Raw genomic sequence first — 26,325 nt, 5'->3', positions numbered from 1 at the left:
GGCGGATAAAAAAAGAAATAATAGAGGAAGGGAAGGCAGACGCTAGGTTTATCAGGCACCATCCTCAGAGCTGATCTTACCTATTGCAAGCACTTTGTATCAGCATTGTAATTAATACTGTACCAAATGATGGCCGTTGACATTTTATAGCATCTCACATGTAAAGCTAACTCAATGTGCTTTATAAATTAGTACATGTTGTTTATTCCCTTGGTGACATTATCCTGGGCTACTTGGGTGCAGGGCACCAAAAGGCTTAATGAAACCTAAACAGATTACAAACATTTCCTATGACGCTCCCTCTCACAGAAAAAGTCCTCCTCTAAATGTCCTCAAACTCAGAAGAGGAAGTGAGCCTGTGGCCATTTTAAGCTCTGTCCTTGATATGCAGTAGACTGGGGGTGATTATGCTGTGTTTTTATTACATTAAGAGCCCTTCAAATGTCTCATGTCATGCAGTATCTGTAGGCTGAATGATGCAGTGGTGATTATAAACCAATGTATTTAGCAAAGTTTGCTTGCTCCTCCTCAGTTAAGTGTAAACAGAGCCAGTCTAGGGTGAATTGATGTTTAAATGGCAATAAGAAAATAAATGTCCAGTTACCGGATATGACATTACTGAGCACACTTTTATTTACTAATGCAGCTAGTCTGTGATCACATTACACTAAAGGGTACAAGAGAGATGAGATACAATACATCTAACACTGAGCCCAGTAGAGGACACGCTTTCACCTTGTCACTTCCTGTGTGCAAAAAGTATGAATAACCACCATCAGATTTTAATTTTGGAAAATTTGGTGAAACCACAGTGGGACAGGAAAGTTCCTCTTTGTCACTGAGCTAGATAAAAAAACAGTGTTTTATGCATTAATTGTTGTATAACCTTAGCCATGGACATGACTTCTGCAGCTCATTTTCAGTGTTGCATTAATTCCACTTCCTTTCACACACCAGACAGACTGGTGAGAGCAAATTGCGGAACCTCCTACTCACTACCGCACTCAGTCAGCATGCTTTGGAGAACTGTGAATTATTTTATATATTTTTTGCTCAAGTCTTCATCCCTTACTCTTAGGATGGCTCTGCATGATTCGGGTCAAATAGTTGTTCAAAGAAAGAAACACCTGTACAGTTGTCTGTTACCTGCTTTATATAGAGTATGGTAAAGCAGCCTGCTGCTTATGTCCACCTCACCTTCCTCATTCTGTGGCTCCAGATGGTATCAAATGAGTTGCATGCTGTTTTAAGTGTTGCAAATTCAGCTTAAAGGACCTTTTTACATTGCTTGACCCAGATTGTGACGGCCGTTGTAAATCACACTCATGTTCAGTAAACAGTTGCTTTAGCTTCATCCATGATGAAGTATATCTCCTCATTACTCTGCACATACTGTTATTGCTCTGTCCATTCACTCACACATCAGATGAGTCACTCTCTTCTCTCTTTCTATTGTGTGTGTGTGTGTGTGTAGCCTTGGTCATCCCTGCTGCGGAACTGGAACAGCTTGGCAGTTACTCACCCGGGGTACATGGCCTTCCTCACCTATGATGAAGTCAAAGCACGGCTGCAGAAGTTCATTCATAAGCCTGGCAGGTGAGACATGAAGAGACATGACCTGAGTTAACCTCCTGTCTGAGCACAAGATGTGGTCTCATTTGGTTCTACTTGCAGCGATATAGGCATAACTGCACATTGTTAACACAGTAAATATCTGATTTTGCCTTGTCCTCAGGGTCAGCTTAGACTGACATTTTAGTGGCATATGTTTGGAGCACAGTGAGCAACACACTTTTATTTCCATTTTTGGAACTTAATGAGACTCGTCACATAACCATGTTCATGTGTTTCCATGGGCAACAGTATGGTTGCTTATTTCCTGAAGCTCTGGACCCATTTTCATCTCTGCTCAGACGATAATATGTGTGAGAGTGCATAATGCACATAGTCAGAATCCTTGTTTTACATAAGTAACTAGTGCTTTCACTGTGCAACTAGCAATGTTTGGCTTTAGCATCAATACAATCACAAACAGGGCACAAGTTAGTCTCACATACCATTTATGCTGTAGTGTGTTTGTCTATGTGTCTGTGTGGGCTTGTGTGCAAAGGACCCAGGGCAGCATGGCACTGGTACCTAGCATCAATGGTCTGATTGTACACTGAAAGCTGATGTCACTGTTTAGGCCTGGCCTGCGTAGGGCCACGTTGATATCTGAGCAGTAATTGGGCGATTTTGAGTGCAGCATTTTGACACTAAAAATTACAGTTTGTGGTCAGGAGTGATCTGTTCATATTATGGGTACAACATTCATTCCACTTCTAAGCTAAACATCAAGGCCATCACCAGGACTCCTTTTCTCTACTTGTGCAGTATCACCAACCTCATTCCCGTGACCTGTGCTTTCAGGAAATTCTAATACATTCATTTGTGTCATCTACAATTGATTAATGTGATGCTTTTTCTGGCCTAAATCACTTACCAGTGGTCTCCAACTTGCCCTGAAATACCTCAGCAAGAACAAAGACAGGCTGCTTTTGGTGGGTAGTCAATACCCTCCAGGGCTGATTTTTAATTTGGTCATTTCCTGATAAAATTTTGTCAAATTGTAAACAGAAACAAGCAGCCAGGAAATGTTAGATACTCTTAGCCACTCTTGCGTTTCCATACTTTGTCTGCTTCAACAGTTTTCCTGACTGTGGACAGGTGCACCATTTAGGCATAGCTTCACCTTTACCTGCTGAAGAAGGAACACCCAAGCACACCACAGCATCATTGGCTATTTCCTGTAGAAATTATATTTTGATGAGTAGTGATGAGTTCTGGTGCCTATCACAGCCCTTATTCCACATGATTCTGTCACTCTGTTAAAATCCAGGCTATAAATAATAAAGTCTTCTTCAACCAGGTTCAGCTACATGTAGGGCTGGGTACCGAACCTTGGTTCTTTTATGGCACTGACCGAAATGCTTCAATACTACCCAGTGTCGAAAGACGCTTTGTTTTTTGGTGCCAAGTTTCGATACCAAGGAGTTAGTCACGTGATCAAGGTCTGACAATGCTGCCGGTGATTGGCCAGTAACATTACACACGGTAGAAGGATTCAGGAAAAATACTTACGTGGTTACGCCCACAGACGGGGTTGACGTGTATCTGTGTTGTGAACTACAGTGTGTATGTGTGTCTCGAAGCGGTTAAAAAAATGCGACCGAGATCAAAAGTGTGTCTCCATTTTAGTAAGATTGATGCCAACAGTGCGAGCAGAAAGTTGCTCCATGTTCAACTGCACGAAGATTTAAAGGTGTTTAGTATACAGCAGTGAGCATCAGACACTGACTTGTTACTTGTTCTTTTACACTGATTGCACTTTATATTCAGACCTTTTTTGGTGATCACGGACATTAGCTTAAATTGCCAAGGGGTCAGTTCCATACATGGCTCTGCCTGCATATTTTCATTTGGACTCATTTTATGTCATAATACATTGTGTGCATGCTTGAAGAATATGCCTATTCATGTGCACAACTTGCAGACACTATTTGCAGTGCCCTACTATTTGATCACTTATTTCAGTGTAATAAAGTGCCCTACTATTTGATCACTTACTTCAGCATGTCTTATTTCTCATGTCTCTCTTTCCAGTTACATCTTCCGCCTGAGTTGTACACGGCTAGGCCAGTGGGCGATCGGCTACGTGACAGCAGATGGAAACATACTCCAGACCATTCCCCACAATAAACCCCTCTTCCAGGCCCTCATAGATGGCTTCAGGGAAGGATTGTGAGTCCACTGGCATTTTGTTTGGCACACTCAAATCTGTCATTTTCTTGGGGGTTTACATCTGGACCTCTGATCTGCCATTTTGTGGCTAAGTCTTGGTCTTTATTCGATGCCGCTTTAATAAATGACCTATAAGTCAAACTTCCTGTCATATGCATGAGTCTCTTTTCTGTCATTCCTCCTTTTCTCTCATCTTTTCTTTCCACAAAGCATGCATCACTGCATGCTATGCAGCTCTGTTTTGCATCCCACAATGATGAATCTGCCTTTCAACTTTAAACCAATCCAGCCATATCATATTGCCTGTTCCCATCATTCCAGTGTTATCATAACCAGAATAGAACTGTTGGTTTCTAATGTGCAGCTCAGTCAGTGGTTTAGCTGGCTGGCATGAAAGTCATCTTTTTATGCCAGCGTTGATTCCTTTGTTAAATGAAAGCTATGGTTGGCCTGTCCCAACCTGTAATCAAGAGCTGATTTTAACTGGGAAAAACCTATACAGTTTATCGCCTACATCTACAAAACATTTATCAAATGATAATTACAGCATTTGACCCATTTGTAAAATAGTCACGTAATGTACATGCATTACCTCTGTGATAACATTAAAACATTGCCAGATTGAATGAATAGATTGAACAGATGTTTTCATCACCACAGCCTGTTAGGTATACATGCAGTATGATCATACTAACTAATGATGATGATAACTTTTAAGGGTAAATGCCTGTGGAAATGCCCCAGGATACTTTAAGGGAACCTCTGTGCTGTGCATACCCTCTAACTTTATATGCCTCTGCTTCTTCAGCTATTTATTCCCTGACGGCCGAACCCAAAACCCTGACCTGACAGGACTGTGTGAACCCTCACCTCAAGACCACATCAAAGTCACACAGGTCAGAGCAGTGTGCTTCTCAGACTGCATCCTCAGTCATTTATATCTTTTACATTCTTGGTGGTCTTTGCCATTTTATCATAAAGGTCAAATGTTTTTTGTTTGTTTGTTTTTTGCTTATCTTTGGTGGACACACAAACCAGATCAAGGTCGAAAAAATGATCTAACAGTGCTGTGCATGACCAAAAAGGAGAAGTAGAAGACATGATAACTCACCCTGCAGGAACTTAGTCAAACCTAAGTAGCTGAATAAATGAACAGACATCAACAAATAGCGCTTAATATCCTCTGACATATATGTTTAGAGGCAAGGTTATAATAAACTAGATTCAATTAGTTTTGCGCTGTGTTTAAAAAAACAAATGTGAGAGAAAGTGGCAGTGCACAACAATTAGCAGTAGATTGAATGTTTCATGCATGGCATTCTGTAACATTTTAAACAGAATGTTTTGGCTTTAATGTTGAGTCATCTTCTTTGTAAGAGTGTGACATTTAACCTCATGTTCTGCAGTAAAATGTCAGGATATGACTCTGAGCTAAATGTAAATAAAGTTAAAAATAAATGGTGTGTTTTAGAAATGAATTATTTTAAATCAGCCCTTTGTCAATCCTATCTCCATTGTTAAGCATGACAGGAAACCCATATCTGTCCTGCAGTATTTCATACTGTCATCACGTTGAAAGTCTCAACATGTTAAATAAGAAAGATGCATACGGTAACTGACAATTCATGAAATATTGTGAAAGAATATTCACCCTTGTGTATCGTAAAGCGTCTTCAACTTGTTGGGCTTACGAATCTCAGAGTTTTGTAAAGGTGTTTATGAACAGGCTAATTTTTTGCTTGAGCACAGGACTGAAACTAAAAACACGCCCCCACATTTTGACTCTGCTCCAGATCCTTCTAGGCTCTTTCGAAATGATCTCAGGTGATGTTTTTACCGTATGATATTACTCTGTGTTTAGGCACTGAGAACTCATAGTTGTCTCATCTTTTCCCCTCAGGAGCAATATGAGCTGTACTGTGAGATGGGCTCCACTTTCCAGCTGTGCAAGATCTGTGCCGAGAATGACAAGGATGTGAAGATTGAGCCCTGTGGTCATCTCATGTGCACCTCCTGTCTCACTGCCTGGCAGGTAAGAGAGTGGGTGGATGGTAAGGGGTTTGTGTGGTTTGGTTGCTCCAAGTTAAGTGCTATAACTCATACCTGTTGAGAGGAGAACTCACTGTTGAAGTGCTCTTCTGTACAGACACAACAGGCGTATGAAAGCTACATAACCTCCTTTCATCTCTGTGTGCTATTACATCTGCCTCTCTGCCTGTGTTACAGGAGTCAGAAGGCCAGGGAACGGGATGTCCCTTCTGTAGATGTGAGATTAAGGGTACAGAGCCCATTGTGGTGGATCCTTTTGACCCCAAGGACAACAGCGGGGGCTCCTGCAGGGGCACATTTGGGGCTGAGGGTGCTCCATCACCCAGCTATGACGATGATGATGACGACAGACTTGAAGACCCGCATCTCGTGATGAGCAAACTTGCCTGTACAAAGGTAAGATTGTGGAAAGACCTTGACTTAATTGAGACACAAGTTATCTCGGTTTGCTAAAAGTTTCCAGTCATGACTGGATGAGCTGTTCTGGTATTTTCCACTGATAAAACCTAGAGGTACTTGGCTTAGTTAGTTTGATGCCCTGGGTGCACCTCAAGGGTTCCTTCTGTCCTCTTCTCTGTTTTTCTGAGAGACCCATCTCTGTGCAGATGAAACACTCCCTGCTTTGCCCTTTTCACTTTTTGTGTGCTTCAAGCTCACAGCTCATATCTAAAGTCTTTCATCTCCATCTTTCATGGTGCCAAGGTAGCAGCTTTTTTGTGCCTCTCAGTATTTGATATGTGGGGTATTCTCCTATCCTACATCTTTTATGTGCCTCTGAGAAGCTCTGTGTGCATTAGTCTGCTTATAGAGTAGGAGAATACCTGAGATCACACACACTTTGATGTGGTCCCTGGAATTTCTTTGGCTTTGATTGCTGACCCGGCCTCTGTCTCATCCTTGACTATTTCTTTAAATGTACTTGTAGACTGTGAAGTACTTGGCTGTACTTCATAAATATTTTGTGTTGATTTGTATTAGTTTGAAGTGTTTCGTGTTGAAACAAAACACATTTTGGATTTTTTTCTTTATTTTTTTTTTTCTTTGAAAATAAAGCTCTCCCATTGGAGGGTGCAGTCAAATTTAAAGATCTAGTAACTGTTTTATTGGCAATGCATGCATTGTAGCATACTGTACACACTCAGTGACCATTTTATTAGGTAAACCTGTAAAATCCAATACAACAGCTCAGCAATAAATTCTACATTTAGAAAAACAATAATGTTCAGGTTTTTTTTGACACTATCAGAGAGGTGTTAATTTACTATACATTTATTATTGAGGTTGCAGTGGTGCTGAAATTGACTGTAATGCCACCCCCACAAACATGAGGGGGAAGACACAGTTTTCAGTATAAACCAGTCTAGTACTACACCACAAAAAAACTCAGTAGTAAACAACAACATAATCTACCCAAATGTAGAATATGTGACAGATGTGTTCTGTTCGATTGCATTAAATGATTGCATTAAGATGCACTTAATAAAGTGGCTAGGGAATCTGTATCTTTGAATATATTATTGGTTTAAATGAGTGCTACTGCAGATAAGTTGTCAGACTGTGACAAACACATGGCCCTCAGTAGTTCATTTCAAGGAAAGAAATGACAAGAATTTAATAGAAAGGCCACATACAATGTGAAATCTTCTAGACAGAGTTAACCTTAGACCATTCAAAGAGAAATAAGATGAGAACTGCAGTGTATTCCTTCATACCGTCAATCCATACCAACACGGCTAGGCTTACATTCAAAAACAGTGTTGGTGGGTAATATTAGCTGCAGTTTATATTGGCAACAGCATTCATCATGTGTATCATGTACTGAGCAAAAGCTGATTGTGTTAAAATTATTCCCATGTAGCAGAATTTGATCACGTGTCATGCTCTGCTGTTATAAATGTGATCCAGGTGGAGCGTCCCCCATCACCCATGTCCATGCCTCCTCAGTCCTCTCTTCCCCCTGTGCCGCCCAGACTAGACCTGCTACCACACAGACCTCCCAACCCCCCTGGCGCCTCCAGCCCTGGGGTCACCACTAAGGCAAGTGAAAATACACAACCAAGTTACTTTTATGGTGCATTCAACAGAGTCGAAGCAGAGAGCGAAACCAGACTAAAATTTAAGAATAATTTCACTCATAACCCAGCTCTGTTATTGAGATTTATGCATACTCCTGTTACCCCCTTGACACAAGTAAGGCGTTGAAATGAGCCACAGTAATCATTGTATTTTGCATTCTGCATATAGTTCATTTTAGAGCGTATTTCCACTCACTGACACATTGATATTATCACATTTTTCTGCTTAAATGTAGACAAATGGAAACTGTTGATAGGAAGCTGGAGTTGTCTGCAGATAGAAATAACATGTAACTCAGTGTTACTCATCTAAATTATGTATATTGTTGATTATGATGATGAATCATACACCGTGGTCTTGTTGCTGAATGGATTATTTCCAGTGTGGAGGATAACAGCACAGAGTTTTCTTGGATTTCACATCAATATTGTATGTAGTCTAAATGGGCTCCCTCCATCTCTGTTTCTCCCCCTCAGGCAGCATCTCACCACAAAGACAAGCCTCTTCCCCTCCCCCCAGCACTGAGGGATCTGCCCCCTCCTCCTCCTCCAGACAGGCCCCACACAGCCGGGGCAGCCCCCGATGGACGGCTGCAGAGGCGGCCCTTACCCTGCACTCCTGGGGAGCCCCCTCGAGATAAGCTTCCCCCTACACCTCCTAACCGGCCGCTGGCTGAATGGAACTCCAGGCCCGTACCCAAGGCCCCCACCTCCTCTTCCTCATCCTCATCATCATCCTCCTCATCCTCCCAAATGTCCAATCTGGGAGGAGACATTCGAGCAGGTGTCAGGGAACTCTCAAACCGTCACTCCCTCCCCTTGGCGCTGCCCTCTGCTCTGGACACCCGCTCAGACTCACAGAAGAACAACAGCTCCCTCAGTCTGGATCACCAGCTGGTCAGAGGAACCACAAAACACCACACACTATATTTGCTATGATTACAAGAACACAGTATTAAAGTTAGTGTTAAATACACTTGAAATAATCCAGTATACTGTATATGTTGATTTGAGTTATTGTAGGTTCTTAGCAAGGCATCAGATCATGACACAGCCACTGTTTGATCACATATACAACAGGGGATGTGAGATAAAAGTGTGTTTGTTTCCCCTCTTAATACTAGTAAAATCCATGTTATTCACATGAGTCTGTAACTGCTGTCTAAGTGGCATCACAGTAAAAGTTTTTGTTTGACTGTCAAAGGAATAATTTAATTTTTTTGGAAATTTGCTTATGTACTTCATGTTCATAGTACATGACAGTTTATAGTAGACATGACAATGTATCATTCTCATCATCTAACCAGATATTTCTCTAAATGCAGAACTAACTCTTTAATATGATTTACATATGGTCTCTAGATTGGGATCGTGAAAATATTCATCACTTTAAAGTTTCTCAGATTTCAGCTTCTTTTCCTTTTCTAGAATTTTGCCGCAGTAGCTGGTCAAGACTATGACAACCCCAAAGTCAAGCCGTCAGCCTCAGCCAATGCCATCTATTCACTGGCAAGCAGGTACGTTGTACTGGCATTATAATGACATTACATCTTACAAGACTGTAGATGACTGTATTTCGTATAATATACATACAATGCATATTTTGTTTGATTTAGAAAGCTTGTTCCTCTCAGTAAATTCAGCCCCCAGTGTTTTAGATTTTATAGATCCAGTTCGGCAGATAAATATTCTTGGGTTGTTTGTTTGCAGACCATCTCAAGCCCTGAGGCCAGTGGCAGGAGAGGATTCACGCGACAGTGAGGAGGAGTCAGAGTACATGATCCCCTCCTCTCGGCCTGTCCTGCCCCTCATCACGGCACCACCTGTAGGGGAGACCCCACCGGTCCCAAGACCCCCACAACCTCAGTCTCTATCATCAGCACTCCAGACACAGAACCAAGCCTCCACACTCAACTCAAGGTATTCAAATCATTCAATGAGTGCAAAAAAACAAAAATGAGCATCGCTTTCGTGATAGTGTTTCGTTAGTAATTGCAGTTTTGTGTATGCCACTGTTGTTTTATTGTTGTTTTCTGCTGCAGGCTAACACTGGCTGAACTAGAGGATGGACCTCAAATGTACGAAGCTATGTACAACATTCAGGCCAGGTCACAACAAGCCAGAGATTCAGGTATTTTGATTTGCTAACCTTTGGGAACTAGGATTAGCTGGGCGAGGGCATCCGCGAAAGGCAGCATGAGCCGCTTTCATATCCTGTTTTAAATTTCTATTTTTGTGCCTTTCTGTCAACCTTGTTTTTGTTATCTGTGCTTACAATTAACCACTGGTGGAACAAAACTGAGTGCAACCAGTCAACCTGAATGTCTGAATATTAGTTTCCTTCCAAAACAAGATCTGGAAAAAATACACCTACTCTGCATGAATGTTAATTATATTTCTGTTTACAGTTGTGAGTCATCTGAAGCTGTTTTAAAGGATATAATGATCTGTGTATGTGAATGAAACCAGGCATATTCTGAGTCTGTATTTGACTTAATGAAGTGCTAACAAATTGTTTTCCATCACTCCAGACTATTCAGAGTTGCCCCCTCTGGCGATGACCAACGGGCCGAGAGACCACACAGCCGAGGACGGGGAAGAAGAGGAAAATGGCTATGACTTCCCAAAGCCTCGGCTGCCAATGCCCCCCGCCCGTCGGACCCTCTCAGAACTGGGGGGGTCGTCTTCCTCCTCTTCATCCTCCTCATCATGCTCATCCTCCACGGCTGCTTTCAGCCGCCTTTCTTTAGATGCAGACGCTGGAGCTGCAGCATGTAAGTGTACTTGGCCCTGCTGAGCCAGAGCTTGTTTTTTAATACATAATATAACTTCACTAAATAATTGCTCAGTAACTGTAATAAATATACCACCTACCTTACGAGTGAGGCCCAAGCAGTGTAATTGTAAATTAACTGTACAGATACCCCCAAATTATTAATTAATTAATTAACAACAAACCATGTCATAAAAGAGAGGTTTGTTACTGTAGCATATGACCCACATCACTTTGCTTCTACTTGCACGTGTGCTAGATAAGGTTATATCTGGCTGTCAGAAATAACAAAATGAAAATGAAACTACCTAAATAGCTAGATACCTTTAGGGTAAGAAAGAAATACCTTCCGTGATTTGAGCCCTTTAAAACATGGGCTTTTATTAAGAGACTTGACATTTAAAAGTTTGAATTTTACATTAATGGCATATACAGTACCCGGTTGGCTGGAATGGAAAATGGTGCGTCTGTTTCATAAAATCACTTGGATGTAAAAGATCATAACAGCAGTCTCTTTAGGCTCTTCCGGGCCAAAATGAATTAAAATTGCTGACGAATCAATACCTTGACGTGGTATAAAAGTTGTGTGACAGAGCAAGCAGCATGAAAATATGACTAAAGTGTTTTGCTGCTACCTGGTATTGGGCCAGACATAATTCAGACTTTCCAGAAGCTCTCTAAAGTTAATGCTTTACTCCAATTCAGACATTAATAAATGGCCATGAATCGATTGCTATACGTCGTTTCCTCCAGTATACGATCACAGTGTGCAAAGAAGGGTAAAGACCGGTAATTACAGAGAGCTGTTCAGTTACATCAGTGACCTTAAACCAGAAAAAAAGAAGCTCTAAGTGATGCCTTTAGGATACTGAACAAATCTGGTAATCTGGTGGTGGAATGTGTCATCAGAATCTCATACCGACTGCAAGGTTGTGCAGAGGTTTAAATGATGGAGCATTAGTGGCTTTAGCAGACCTCTTATGCTCTGCACAAGATGGGTTCAGCAGGTGCAGGAACGATCATGGAGAGCAGGAGAAGTGCTTGACTCCAAGGCAGCGTGGGAAGTATTTCTTATGGGTATTTTGGTCAATGACAGGCTGAATGATGGAGTGATGACAGAATATTTGCTGGTTGATGGTGCTAGTGTGCTGCCTTTTAGTGAAAGCCACTGTGCTAAAACATGTTTCTTCATGCAGCTACCGTGTATTTCTCAGAGTAATCTATTTATCTTTGCAGCGCGCTGACATTTACCACCTATGATGATTGCGGGGTGTCTGAGTGTTCCACTTAAGGCCTGAATCTTTGTATGTGAGGACCAATTAAGTGGCTCTCAGACACGCTGACAAGCTCTCACATCATAATTGGACCCTTTATGATCGCTTTGTGAAAGGTCACTGCATTGGAAAGGTCAACCAGTTCACCATATATACAGTAAGATAAAAAGCACCTAGCTTACCACAGACAGATAATCAGTATGCTGTCTGCTACAGGTGCCAAATTACAGTGATCACGATTATTTTCAAATTAGATCAGAACTATTTCCGGTAAAGTAAATCGTCATTCACATTGACCTATGTTGGTTCTTTAAAGTTTTTTTTTTTTTTTCTTTAAGATTTAACCAAAACTCAAAACTAGAGAGTTTTTCGGACATTTTAGAGGTTTTAGAGGTTTATACACTCCATCTCCGTGTTTCTTCAGCCTTCTCAGAGCCGGTGGAAGCACCAGAGAGACCTCCAAAGCCCCTGCCCAGACGAATCAACTCAGAGCGTCGACCCAGCCCTGTCCCACCCGTCCCTGCTCCGCCTAGTAGTGGGGCAACAGGAGGAGAGGCCAACCCTCAAATCAGTAGCGAGATAGAGCACCTCATGAGTCAGGGATACTCTTACCAGGACATCCAGAAAGCACTGATGATTGCACAGAACAATATCGAAATGGCCAAGAATATTCTACGCGAGTTTGTCTCCATTCCCTCCACCGCTCATATCCTTACATAGCACACTCTTCGTGCCTCTCCTCTCGTGTTTGCTCTCTCGCCCTAGCTTGGCCCAGCCTGGTTGGGTTTAGGTTGGCACAGGCCAGCCCAAAGCCCAAAGCCCATTGCCTGCAGCACTACCTCCGGTGCTGGCTGACTACGCCCCTGTGGATTTTAACTGGCTGTTACTCCAGTGAGCTCACAGCATCTCTGGGAACTCTGCGCCCTGCACTCCATGCGCTTTCAACAGTGTCTGGCCTTCTTCAAACTGTTACAGCAGGCCTCTTCGTTTTCAAGAACATCTCCGTGGGACTGACTGAGCATATGTGGAACAATGATGGGACGCCACATGACTTCAGTAGGAATCCTGGGAAGACAGATTCTTATCTTTCATGTCAAAGCCTCTCGCTGAAAATGTAACCAACACCTCACAAATAAAACTAAAAATGTATGTCTATATGAAAATTTAATATATGAGTAAATATATATTAAATGTGTGTAATATATACAGTACGTGCATATACAGTATGTGAAAATGATTTCAGCTTTGAGGGTCGCTGTTGGTACAAGCGATATGGGTAGACAGGGACCAGATTAAAGGGGGGTTTGGCCCTCTGTCGGACTAAGGGATGTGAGAGCGTGGAGTATATAAGTACGTGTGAGGAAGAGTCGGGGTGCCTTTCTCGCCAGGATGTGTCGGTCGGCAGCAGCTTAGAAGACATGCAGCAGAGCTTTTCCATTATGAATTCAGTCTGTTATGGCCTTTGATTAACAATGTTGCTTTGGTACTTTTTCTGTTTTTTAGAAAGACATCCTCGTTTTGTCGTGTTGTATTTTTCAAAGTAGCATGACGATGGTTTCAGGTCTGGACTGTTGTCTGGCAGTGTGTGTTGTGTGTGTGTGTGTGTGTGTGTGGTGTGTGTGTGTGTGTGGTGTGTGTGTGTGTACTTGTGTGTATGAGTGTGAATGTGAGCATGCCTGCGTGTCTGTCAGACCTACTCCTCATGACCTGCTCTTTAATGAACCCCTGCTCCTGTACAACATGAATGTGGAATTACAGTCAGTATACTCAGACTCGTGCTCTGTAAACATACTACTGCTCTAACTCATATGGCAGGGCCTAGTGTAGCTGTAGAGCCTGGCAATGAGATTATTAGAGGACGTACTAATGTCGACAACCCTGCAGTACCAGACAGGCTAATGTTGTGCGATTCGTGGCGGCTGAAACGTTTTCGTTCTGTCTTCGTCTAACTTCATTGGCTGGCTGGTTCAGGTTTCTGTCTCCAGCTCAGTCCAGTGTTATGAAACAAACAAAAAAAATGTCATTGATTTACTTTGTAATGGTAATTGGTAATATATTATTGTAATATGATCATAAATATTGTTATTATAATTACTTCAGAAGTGCTTCACTGCTGCTACTATTGTTAGTGCTAAACAATTAAGCCTTAAATGTACATTTGTGAATATTGTGTTTAACCGTCAACCTGTTTCTTTAAAGTGACAGCATCACCCGTGTTTCTCCAGTCCGTAATGTAGCATACTTGAAAGTACAAACAGCTTGTGAGCTTGCAGCGCTCTCAAGCAATCAACTCTTCAGTGTTTTAAAATCTTCTTTTTTTCTTTTCTTTTTTCTTTTTAAGGTAGACTCTGTATAGCAACAGTTAGAAAGCAAACAAAATGCTTTGGGTTTGGAAACCAGCCATTTTGTAATAGATTCAAGCTTCTCTTTCACATCAGTTTCCTTTCTCCATGGAGTTCGCCCCACTGAAAGGGAGCGAGGCTTTTTTAATACGTAGGCTCATGGGTTTGCTGGCCCACCCCCAAGTCTACATTGAAATCAGTATTTGGGCCAACTGTAAGAACTAACTCAGGAATAATGTTTATCTAAATGAGTGGCGTTCACCCTGGCTGTCAAAAAAAATAAAAAAATAAAAAAAATAAATAACCGGAGAACACTCATTGGCATAGACAGACGCTCACCTGTCAGCTGTCTGTTCATCCAGGTGACATGTAGCCAAAAGTATCCGCTTAATGAAGTCACACAAGTAGCCTGTTACTTTTTTTTTTCATTACATTATAACTTGCACATTTTTCATATTATTTCCAATATTCACAGGACTAGAGACAGCAGCTTCATTTCCAGGTACTATGAATGAATAAGAAACTAATGCAAGGAGCTTTTAGGTACATTGACTTGAACCTCTCCCAGCATATGAAGAATGTTGTAGGTGACACGTCAATAGCTAATCAGCCCTAGCTTATTCTGGGTAATGCTGTGTGTTGACTGGAAGCCATCTCCCGCGCTGTCTGGCCATCCTCTAGTTTTTTTTTTCCTGTTCCTAGTTGCCTTGAGAAACTTCTTGAATGATGGGTAATGGACAGGGAGGTCCCCAATCCTCAATACTGTACCAATGTTTTGTTGATGTTTTTGAGGACAGCATTGTTGTGTATTATTTACCTTTTTATTTTTGTTTTTCGCACAGTATACCAATTTGTGCTTTGATACTGTCACTCTAAAGAAAAGCAAATTGTAAAAAGTTAGTGATATGAAAAGAAAAAAATTGCTGTTTTATTTCATTTTGCATTCCTGTTCATGTATTTTTGTTCCAAAGGTTTTGTTTACTTATGTGAATAATTCTGTGAGCAGTGCCATATGTTTAGGGATCCTCACTATGTTTAGAGTAATGCCTTGTTTTTGAAGAGAATTTGTAGGTATTGATCTGTACCTGTTGATCTCTGAAGGCGAGATTGTGCAGTATTGCTTGTATTAATCTGTCCTCTCTGAATCGTCAGCTGCATCAGGCCTCCTCTGAGAGAACGAGTGCTGATCTGTGGAAAAAGCATCTGCTTCCCTCTTACCTGAAAGATAAATCAGGTCCCAGATCAGTGCTCGGCCTTAGTGATGCTCGATTCCCCCCCCCCCCGTCCCTCTGTTGGGGTACTTCAACTTTCAGCCACAAGAGGGAGCTGTTGTTCCATGTAGCCGTGTCGCTTCTCATCAGTAAAAGGCATTCATTAACTTTTTGATGGTTTTTAAAGCTCATATCACTTTGGAAGTATGCACAGTGCTGTTAATAAAATGATAAGCAAAAGCCACCACATGTCCCCTCTACTCATTCAGAGATGTTTGTACTGCAGATACTTGTATGTTGTGTTAGTTTAGATTGCAGTAGCACGATTGTGCTGTGGTAGACCCTTTTCACAGGAGACATTTTGACTTGCCAAAGCAGGTGGAATCAATATCATTAACGAAAGGCTGAAGTCAAAATGTCTGCTGTGAAAAGGGTCTACTGAAGTCAAGCAGGAGGAGGGATGAGAAACTACAGGACTAGACAAGACTCTGGAAACAGCATGAAGGTACTGATTTGATGAAACTGTGTTTTGAAGATGATTCAACAAAGTCTGCTTAACAAGAGGTACAGAATAAATTCAGAAACTACCTGCAGACAGGTTCAGCACCTCAGTTCTGTTTCTGTTCGTATCTTGGCTGCCAAAGTTCAGTGATGCATTTGGTAATCGCATTAGAAAACTAAATCTGATTAGACTGTCCGGCCAGTAAATCATATCTGAGCCATTTTTAAAACTCTCTCATAACATAATAAACCTGTGCTCTGTGAACCAACAGACTACTAAAGATAAGTGTTTGTTTATGTCTGCAGGAGAGAGACAGCACTATACCAGCACGTTGTCTGCATGTTACTTTGTTAACAGGTCAGTAAATTCCAAATATGTTCCCTAAAAAGTTGGTACTAATTGTAGGAAAAATATATTTAAATATTAATTTCCTTTTAAAGAACATTCTCATTTGAATGTTGAATGAAGTCAATATTCATATATTACTTTTAACATGCAAACTTTAATCTGTATATCTTTGGAAATGTGCCAATTGAGTGCTGTTTCTATTTGTCCTACAGTTAATGACCTAGACTAGATAAACTTAGTTGGAAAATGATTAAGTAATAATAAAATAAAATATAAACCTGTAAATCAACAAGATAGAAATATGATATTAACTAATAGATTGTTGCACACCAGCATGCAGTTGTTTTACTATGTTAAACTATTGTGAAGCTTGTTAAATAGACCCATTTTCAGTTCCTCTTTCCATTTAACAGTCAATCTTTATTTGGTATAATTTTCAAAAACTACAAATAATGCTTTTTTTTTTTTTTTTTTTGGTAAATTGGTGTGAATGCCATCAGTGACATTAATTTGAACATTTTACAGCTCCAAGGCATTTAACAGATTTCAAACATCCAAAACAATTTAACAGTGGTTGTTCTTCAAAACAGCAGAAACAGAAAACGGACTAACAGAGGACAGGAAGGGTTATGTATGACAGCTGCACAGAGCATTGTGATTATTGATTGTCTTCCAACTTAATTTGCATATGTGGAGTCACAGTCATTTCCCCCTCCTCAGTCGTCATATAGGTTACAATATCGCTAGTGTGTCACCATGAAATTACATTTAATTGTAGAGTGGGCGTCAATTTAAGGCAACAGGTCTGAGGGGGATTCTTTGTCTCTCTGATCCAACAGATTATTTCAAGTTTCAGTCAATCACATGAATTAATTGATTCATTAAAAAGAGATGTGTGTTTTCCTTGTAATGAGGTTGACTTCATGCCATGAACCATATTTACCCTCATTCCTCCTCTTCAAAAAACAGAGAGAATAAAACTTGCACATTAAACACATTAAACAAAACAACAGTTTCACATTAGAGAAACACAACTGCATGGAGAATAACAAAGAAATCAGTGCACTGAACATTAAATATAACTATAACTAAGTACAAAATGTGGAGGTTCTACTCAAACATAATTACTAAGGCAACTTTTTAAATTTGGTTGTTGGCAAAGCTTGAACTCAAACACACACATAAGATATCAAAAGTAGACTGTGATGGAAAGAGACAATAAAGTAATGAAAACTCCAAATAGTGTTAAACCCTTCTATGTCAAATCCTAAACAGATGATTCACCCGTCTCACAAAAATATTTTCTTTAATATACACAAACTGGGCAGTGTAAAGACAGCGGTGTTAGCCGTAGACGAAAAAAAGGAAAACAACAAATGTGAATCCATGTGTGATTAAAATGACCTACATGTTTGATTTCAGAGCTAAGGAAGGCTGGAACTGGCTGTGGCAGGGGCATCGATGTATCCCCAGAATTTCAGTGTACAGACTGAAGCAAAACAAAAAACATAGACAACCAAAAAAAAAAAAACAAGATGGCTAAAACAACCTAAACTCTCCCTGCTCTTTACACCGGAACAAAATCAAACACTATCTGGTTGTTTGTTTTTGGTTGTTGTTTTTTTTTTCTATGGTGTTATTTTAAATAAAGAAATATATATACACAGATTATAATATATACACTTGATAAAGAGCTGTTTCAGGCTGCTCTTCAGTGATTGCTTTGCCTGAGGTGATGCTTAGTTAGGTATAAAAACAGTCCCTGGTCAACTTTGTGCTCTAATTATTCTTCTACAGATGATCAGCAGTTTACAAGGCTCACGGAAATGAGAGCTACAGTTTAAGGTCACTCCGTCAGTTTGAAGGTGGAAGATTTATTATCAGACTTATGCCATGGAGCGCTCAAATCATTTCTCATTAAAGCTTGCGGTGCTTTCCAAGAGAAATGTGCTGGGATTTAAGGGAGCAAGCAAAAGCTGCAGCTTGGAATGATTTGAGTCTCAGTCGTCCTTCAGGATATTAACTGACAGACAACTGAGCTTCTCTATGACATAACTCTAGGATAAAGAGCTCTGGTGGAAGCTTGAAGGCATCGGCAGGTCTGAGCCTGAGAGGGAAGAACAGGAGCAGCTGTTGGTGTGTCTGAAGTCACCTCCTCGCTTCTGCACGTCCAGGTTACTCACCACACTTTACTGCAGAGCGCACAACACAGATATTCAAACACACACAGAGATGGGGGTGGAGGAGGAGTAAATATGTTAATGGTGTAATCAGATCAGCAGAAAAACAGTATTATCTTTGGTCCGAGCTGGTTCATTTTAAGATTAGGTATCTACCTGGTCGCTGGGAGGTTGTTTTTCCCCATTGACCCCGAGGAGAATGGCTTCCTCTGTGTTGTCGCTCTTCATCTCCACCACAATGTTATCTTTGTTGGACTTCTCTTTAGTGCTGCAAGACCAGGCAGATGTTCAAGTTAGAAACATGCATACTGCAATATTGTGTGTATGTGTACCAAGAAACATTCTTATTTTTTGGCTCAACTTTTTGTTTTTACATTTTGAAAACTCTTACAAATATTTGGCTCCTAATTTTGGCCCCAAAATCTAATTCTTGCAAACACATGGTCCATTGATTCAGTGACCTACACATTTTGTAATAAGAAGATATGAGGTGACTCTATGCTGAGGACTGAATGTTTGACTTAGTCTTTTGCACTTTGCACAAAGGGCAAAATTTTGTGCTTAAAGGTAAGAATTGACCAAGTCTGTTTGTGCACTGAAAATCTGTTCTGAAAACTGAGCCCTTATAAAATACTAGAATATTTTGATGTTTGTGTGTGTGTGTGTATGCATGCATCAAGTTACTCTCATTGCACTTACAGGTCTTGCTTTCCAGATCGGCCACAGATCTTTCCCTTTTTGTAGAGGAAGTAGAGCACACTCCCCAAGATGGCCAGCAGCAGAATGCAGATAATGATGACAGCAATGATGACACCATTGCCCTCTGGTGGAGAGGAAGCACAAGAACAATCACAGGGTCACTGACATGTAAGTGGACTATGAATGAGATGACGGCATGAGGTCGGAGATTCAGATACAGCATCGCAATGGGCAGGATGTGCAGCATTCCACAGCGTGTAGGAACAGTGGGTGGCATTGTACAGTGCATCTAAAAAGAGTGCATCACTAGGAGACCTAAACCTGGCAACCTAAAGAAAAGTAGGTGCAAAGTCATTCAGGAGTGTAGGAGGAGAGTTGTGCCTATATAACAGCATGACAACATGCACAGGAAGAGCAGAGGATAATTCAATTCAATGATGGTTTGATGGTTTTGTTCATCAGAAGAGAGGGGAGAGTCTGACGAAAGGGAGGTGCTGTGGAGGAGAGGTGGAAGGAAGCATTTCGCCTTTGAGTTGGAAAGGTGAGGGAGACTCTGCAGCCGCACAGCATACAAACCTTTCTTGATTTTCTTTGGTGGGATAGCTGTTTCTGGTTTAACTGAGAAAAACCACAAGAGCACAGTTATCAGTGGGTGGGTGGATGTATTAAATAACTCATATCAGCAGGGCTGATGCGCGCACACACACACACACACACACACACATTCACACACAGGCAGTTCAGACCTTCAGCAGAGGCCTGAACTGAATACAATAAATGTTTAATTTGAGGGGACGTTATCTGTGATTTGAAGCTAAACATCTTGTCCAACTGTGGTCAGTAGCACAGCAGTCATTTCCCTGAGCAGCAGGGCTAAGCTGCCCTGTTTAATTTCATTTAAACGGCGCTTTGCAAGAAACAACAACCCAGAACAGTTTTCCTCTGAGGGGCTGGAAATTTCCTGACATGACGTACAAGAGAGAGGAGACACAGGAGAGAGCAAACACAAGGCAGCAGCCATAATGGGAGTCAGGAGACTCGCTCTGAGTAAATTTAAAGCATCAGCTGCTTTCTAGAGTCACACAGATTTCATGTGTGTGTTTGTAGTTGTGTGCTGTGTATGTATCTGCACGGCGTAATGCTAACAGGAATTCTTATTACTCATACTATTCCTCTTTGCAGAAGGTGCCTGTAATTTTAATCTAATTTAACAGATTACTTTTCTGGGCTAACTCATATCAGCTCCCTTTCATAGCTGCAAAGTTTTCACACAATCTGTAAAGCTCATATTAAAATCACATATAAGCAAATTAAGTTTAATTATATAATAACTTAACAAGAAGAAAATACTTAAGGGCTGTGCCAGCAACTTAGTCAGTAAGACACCTTGCAGCAATAACAGGCTTCAGTAATATTTTCCATTTAAACTATAAAAACCTTGTAGAAACCACAGAGATTTTAATCAGAGCAATCACTCATCAACATTGTTGTAAAGACCTCTCAGTCATTCCAGTGTGGTAACTGACGCAGCCTTCACGTGGATTCTGGTTTTCTTCCCTCGCTCTCATTCTCTCTGTCTGACTCACTGAATGAAAGGAAGCCTACAGCCCACCTAACACCTTTTCTGACTGGTTATGTATTTCTCTCACTACTTGGACACCTTCTTTCTAGTGATGGAATTTCATTTGATATAGTAATTTTGTGCACTTCTTGTGGTTCATTTGAGTCTTGACTTGATTTGAGAAGCAGTCTGAGCAGACTGTCTGTGGTCTTACCTGTGGCAGAGGAAATGGTAGTGCTACTAGTGGTAGTGGTAGTGGTGGTGGTGGTGGTGGTGGTGGCGGCTTGTGTGGTGGTGTGTATAACTGAAAACAGGTACAGGCACAGAAGGGAGGACACTCCCTGTTAACACACTGGGGAAGGGGGGGGGGGGTGAACATTTAACAGACACACAGCTTCACGTCCGAAACAACATTGATAAAAACACAGATTGAAAGGTCAAAAAGAGCACGTGGCTGAGCTCAAGGCCTACAGACAAAGTAAAAATAAACAAAGACGTGTCAAAGACAAGAAGGGGAAGAACAGAGGGAAAGTGGGGAGACGAGGAGGACAACAGGTAGAGACGTACACGCATATAAACACAGAAGGCAGTGACAGGAAAGGCAAGCAGCAGGGACTCACTGGCTTTGATGCTGAAGGTCACTGCATCAGTGCCGTATTCGTTGGAGGCGTTGCAGAAAGCAATGATGTCAGAGGTGACCTTGACACTGACCACACTCTTCACGCCCTCCTCAGTCGCCTCCTGGGACACTGTCTTGAGGACCTGGTGCAAGAGAGAAAAGCAAGTTGAATGTAGCTTTGCTCTAAGCAGTACTCTAGGATCGTTCAGGGATCTCTTTTCAGTGAATAAACATAATAAGAAAATCCAGAGTTTTGTCAAAATCAGACCAGTGGTGATGAAGATATCATACCTTAATAAACAAAAGTGACCTGACAAACCATGCTAGCATTCTAACATGCTGACAATTACAATGCTGCAGTTTAGCAGATATAATGTTTACCAAGTTCATTATTTTAGTTTAGCATGTTAGCCTGCTTATATTTAGTACAACTAAGGCTGGCAGACATGGCATTACTTTTTTCGGGTATTTAGTCATGAAATAAAAAATTGGGAAAATAAAAACTTTAACCTGATAATGGCGACACCTAGTGATAGGTGGATGAAGCGTTATCAAGCTTTTTAGTACCGAAAAAGAGATTCAGAGCTTCAGGGCTTCAAAAGCAACAAGCTGAGTGACATCTGGTGGTTTGCTTAACTTAAATTAAAGAAGGACATGAATTTGTCATAATGGACTCTTCAGGACTGAACAGATTAAAATCTAATCTAGCGAGCACACAACTGGCAAAACTGCATTTCTTCTGCAGCCTGTAGCTAACCCAACAATGCAAAGCTTCCCCTCTGCTGTACCTTTCCATCAGAGGTGGTCCAGGTAATTCTGGGAGCAGGGAAACCTCTGGCAAGGCAGCTCAGTTCGACTGACTTCTCAAAACTCTCTTCTATCTCAGCGTTCCTGTGTCAGGATCTCTGGTCGGCCTACAGAGAAAGAAGGGAGAAATATCACTAAGGGTTACCCATGATCGATATTTGAAATCAAGTGCAGGGGAGGAATGTTCCCATGTCTGTTGGGATGTCAGGTGTGTATTTTCAGTCACAGTCAGAAACAGAGACTTGAAAGAAATGCATAAGACACGGTCTGTAGCCTAGCAAAAATTACTGCTTGAGAGAGCGTTTTGAAAATGACGTCATGGGTTCTTCCAGTGAAAAAACAGCTACCTGTGGACACCGGCCCTGACATGCCCTTTATTAGTGCTTTTGAATCTTGCTTGGATGGATGGACAGATGGATGCATAAAAATACACAGAAATAAACTAAACATAAATTGCATATAAACCCTAATAAACTAATATCACAATGTTATGTGATATTTCTTCAAGAATAGCAGATTAACTAATGACCAGAAAGCAGCATAATATTCAGTATGAAGTGTCTGTGATCTGACTCACCATTGACATTAACATGAAGTGTGCCACTGGTGTTCATTCCCTCAATGTCAGAAACAGTCACCACACACTCATATGTCCCAGCTGTGTCGAATGTAACGTTCTCCTGGATCAAAATGTGATTCCTTGTTACCTCCTTTCCATCCTACACACACCGGGGCAGAAAAGGGCACATGTAACACACACATTGCTACAAACATTTTGCTGTGAAGCAGGGGTGACCAGTGTACTCTAACAAAATCTTTTACACAAAGTTGTGCTCAGATATAATTGAAGATCCCTTTACAAAAAAAAAATAAAGTCCTGTTTTAATTCAGTAGTCACTGTGTCTTGATTGTTCTTTACTTCAAGTGATGTGTGGCATTGTGACAAAAATAATAGTGAAAAAATAATATTAATCTGCCTTTCAAAACTTTTAGGCAAGCTGCTACCAACAGGAAACTGTCTGTCTGGTAGACTGGCTCTATGCAGATGTTAAAGTTTCACTGACATATGCATGATAAACTCACACACTAAAGGTTGAAACTTAACCAATAGTCTGCACATCCTAAAAATGAGCCACTGACTGAACAAGTGAGCAAGTTTCATCAGAAAATAAGAATCAACCACAACAGTTGCTTAATTTATCCTGTGTAGTGTCTGTCACAGAGGAAGACAACTGCTGATAGGAGAAGTTTACTTAAGTAAAAGTTGGAAAACCAGAAATAAGAAAGGCTCTATTACAAGAAAACATAATGCATTCAAGATTTTGTTTAAGTTAAAGTTCCAAAGAATAGCATCAGGATAAACATGCCAAAGTGCTGCATCATGCAGAATGGCCCATTTCAAAATAATCAATATTATATTATTGGATTATAATTAGTGATGCATTAATGTATGTGTCACTTTAACATTATAATTGGTGAGGATGATAAGATAATTTTTTTTTACTTTCTATACTGTGGTGCAGCTTGTAAATTTCCCCCAGGGTTACATCAAATCACAAATCTTATCCTATGACCTATTATAATACTTAATAATTAATTGAATAATTATATTTTATATTATTGATCTATATCTTGAAACTAAGGAGTAAAAAGTACAATATTCGCCTCTGGTATCAGGAATATAAAAGTGGCAGAGAGTGAAACTGAAGTAACATACAAGTACAAGTGTCACCCTCTGAACACAAATACAAAAAAATACAAAGCTCACCTCCACCTGCAGTACACTCATTAAACTCTGATTACACATGTAAATATTCACTGTTAGTGATGTGAGGAATTGCAAAAAAAGAAAGCATAGAGTAGGTTTTCTAAATGCATGTTAATTAATTTGGGGGCATATTTTTGAGACAAATTGTAATCGTAGTGTGTGTGTGTGTGTGTGTGTGTGTGTGTGTGAGAGAGAGAGACCTTAAACCAGGCTACGTGTGTCTGGAGAGAAGAGAGGGCATTGCAGGTGGCCTTCAGCTCCTTTCCCATGTCCACCTCAATAGTGTCTTTAGGAAACACCGCAACAGGATCGAGATCTACACACACAGCAAAGAGAGAGAAATGACAGAAAATAATTCAAGCTGGGCACATGGAGTCACACTGCTGGTAAAATATATTTGTTGCCATGGTCACACATCAGATCAGTGCAGATTCCTTACAGTTGACAAACACTGTGGTAGATGCCTGGATCAATTCAAAGGAGTCCGTGTCCAGCGAGGAACAATTGTAAAATCCACTGTTGAGACGGGTCACATTCTCCAGTACAAACATGTTGGCCTCAAAAGAGCCCTCACCCTACAAAAAGCCAAGGTAATGTGATCAACACATAAGCATAAAACTTTTAACTCAACATAGTCAGGAAGTGACAGAAAGTGTTTCCATTTACTAAGGAAGACTGTGCAATACAAACAAAAGCTACTAATGGATTCTGTGATCAGACACAAAGTAGGCTTAAACTGCACTATGCTGCTGCCTTTGGTGCATAAATCATGGGAACAAAAGCGTTGATTTTCTTACGCCTGGGTATGTAATCGACAACTCTGCAGATGGGTCATTCCCGTTGCCATGGCAGTGAAGCTCGATCGAGTCCCCTTCCTTGATTTTGCCTTTTGGTGACTCCACCCACACATTTACGGCTGTGGAGGGGTCTGAAACAGATAGAGGAATTCAAACTTTAAGTTGTAGAAGGTTTATGTGATGGCACAACCATCCCTTCAGAAAACTAGAGACACAATCTTAAGCTCAGGCTTAACTGGGTCCTTCAACAAACACAATTTGGAGACTGGACAGTAATCCGGATGGACCTGGGTTGGACCGCCTAACTCTGATTGTATTGTGCCCTCCTGACTTTGTTGACAGGTGAAAAGAGTGACTCAATGTAAACACATAGGATAACTGCTTTCAAAGCTTTGTCTGGTTGAGTTTGAGTTTTTGGGTTTTTTGTGAAAGCAGTTTTCCTGATTTTTAAGGAATGAAACATACAAATTAACAGTATTCAGCAGAGTTCCTATGTGATATTTTAATATGTGAGACTCACAGTATACAGTGATGGTAATACGTTCGGTCTCTGTCCATCCTAGTTTCTCCAGGAACAAAGTAGTTGACTTCACAGTAAAATTTAGCATCCTTGTCCTCCTCCTTTACCTTCAGGCTCAGCTCACTCTTAACTGAGTACAGACCACTGGATTCAGTAGTGGTGCTGGATTCGATTTTCACTGCTGGGGGAGACAAACATTGGCAAACACAGAAGCTGGGTGAGGGAATTGAAGGGAAATTGAGGAAAATACATTAAACCACATTAAACACAACCAAAAATGGAGAAATGCGTCACTGATGTTGATGTCAGTCTGTCTCACCATCCTGATCACTACGTAGTGGTGTCTCATTTCTGTACCAAGTGATGTTCGGTTTGGGAAAGCCATGTTTAACCTCGCAAACCCCAATCTGTTGGAGAGGAAACGAGAGAGAATGAGAGAAGAGTACATTCAAAGAATTAGACTGTAGCCTGACAGTATTTCCCTAATTTATATACTCCCATGTTCACAACTTGTTCACCCTTGTTTACCTTGGATGGCTTCTCTTCTTTGACTGAGAATCCTCCTAGAAAAGCCTCAATGGTTGGTGGGTCTGGTTTTGCTGCATAGGAAATAAAAAATGAATCAAGAACTAATTTTGAACGTTCATGTAAACAAAATGTAATGTTTTTTCCTTCTGGGGGTTTGAAGCACATTGAAATCACTCAAAGGACTTTAAGTCTCAGTCGAAGGGTTATCACTGCGATGAGCTGAAGTTTCAGTTTTAATCAAAATGCTGAAAAACATTGAATCATCATTTGAAGTGTACTCATTGAAAGCAGTTTAACTCTCATTAGAGAGAACAGGGTGAAAGCAGCTGAAATTACAGGTTAACATTCAAGTGGTGAAAGCAGTAAATACATTTCAGCTGACATGGAAGGAAGCAGGTGAAATCTCAATTTAAGCACAAGATCTAAAGTGGTTGGACTGTAAGCTGATGATTAAAAAGTTGATATATAATGAGTGAAAGCAGTTGAAGTATC

At 40.8% G+C, this 26,325-nt stretch overlaps 2 protein-coding genes across 2 annotated transcripts in view; one reads left to right on the top strand and one right to left on the bottom strand.

Annotated features, from left to right (window-relative positions):
- cbl (Cbl proto-oncogene, E3 ubiquitin protein ligase) overlaps window positions 1-13,100 on the top strand; it is a 35,825-nt gene extending 22,725 nt beyond the window's left edge. The window contains exons 5-16 of the mRNA XM_051065699.1: window positions 1,475-1,596; window positions 3,643-3,780; window positions 4,589-4,676; window positions 5,681-5,812; window positions 6,007-6,225; window positions 7,735-7,870; window positions 8,386-8,801; window positions 9,333-9,421; window positions 9,615-9,824; window positions 9,947-10,035; window positions 10,436-10,678; window positions 12,376-13,100. Coding sequence (XP_050921656.1) covers window positions 1,475-1,596; window positions 3,643-3,780; window positions 4,589-4,676; window positions 5,681-5,812; window positions 6,007-6,225; window positions 7,735-7,870; window positions 8,386-8,801; window positions 9,333-9,421; window positions 9,615-9,824; window positions 9,947-10,035; window positions 10,436-10,678; window positions 12,376-12,671 — 2,178 coding nt within the window. The 3' untranslated portion in view covers window positions 12,672-13,100. The remainder of the gene's footprint in view (window positions 1-1,474; window positions 1,597-3,642; window positions 3,781-4,588; window positions 4,677-5,680; window positions 5,813-6,006; window positions 6,226-7,734; window positions 7,871-8,385; window positions 8,802-9,332; window positions 9,422-9,614; window positions 9,825-9,946; window positions 10,036-10,435; window positions 10,679-12,375) is intronic.
- A 3,653-nt stretch (window positions 13,101-16,753) lies between these two features.
- The window catches only part of mcamb (melanoma cell adhesion molecule b), a 35,776-nt gene continuing 26,204 nt past the window's right edge, over window positions 16,754-26,325 (bottom strand). Inside the window, 16 exon segments of the mRNA XM_018681225.2 lie at window positions 16,754-18,546; window positions 18,691-18,802; window positions 19,234-19,357; window positions 19,810-19,851; window positions 21,009-21,098; window positions 21,415-21,556; window positions 22,202-22,304; window positions 22,306-22,327; window positions 22,798-22,939; window positions 24,189-24,304; window positions 24,428-24,563; window positions 24,786-24,916; window positions 25,306-25,339; window positions 25,341-25,486; window positions 25,625-25,712; window positions 25,834-25,904. Coding sequence (XP_018536741.1) covers window positions 18,544-18,546; window positions 18,691-18,802; window positions 19,234-19,357; window positions 19,810-19,851; window positions 21,009-21,098; window positions 21,415-21,556; window positions 22,202-22,304; window positions 22,306-22,327; window positions 22,798-22,939; window positions 24,189-24,304; window positions 24,428-24,563; window positions 24,786-24,916; window positions 25,306-25,339; window positions 25,341-25,486; window positions 25,625-25,712; window positions 25,834-25,904 — 1,502 coding nt within the window. The 3' untranslated portion in view covers window positions 16,754-18,543.

The sequence above is a fragment of the Lates calcarifer genome, linkage group LG21 (genome assembly GCF_001640805.2).
Source record: "Lates calcarifer isolate ASB-BC8 linkage group LG21, TLL_Latcal_v3, whole genome shotgun sequence".
Taxonomy (NCBI): Eukaryota; Metazoa; Chordata; class Actinopteri; family Centropomidae; genus Lates; species Lates calcarifer.
This window is presented reverse-complemented; position numbering and strand designations above follow the sequence as displayed.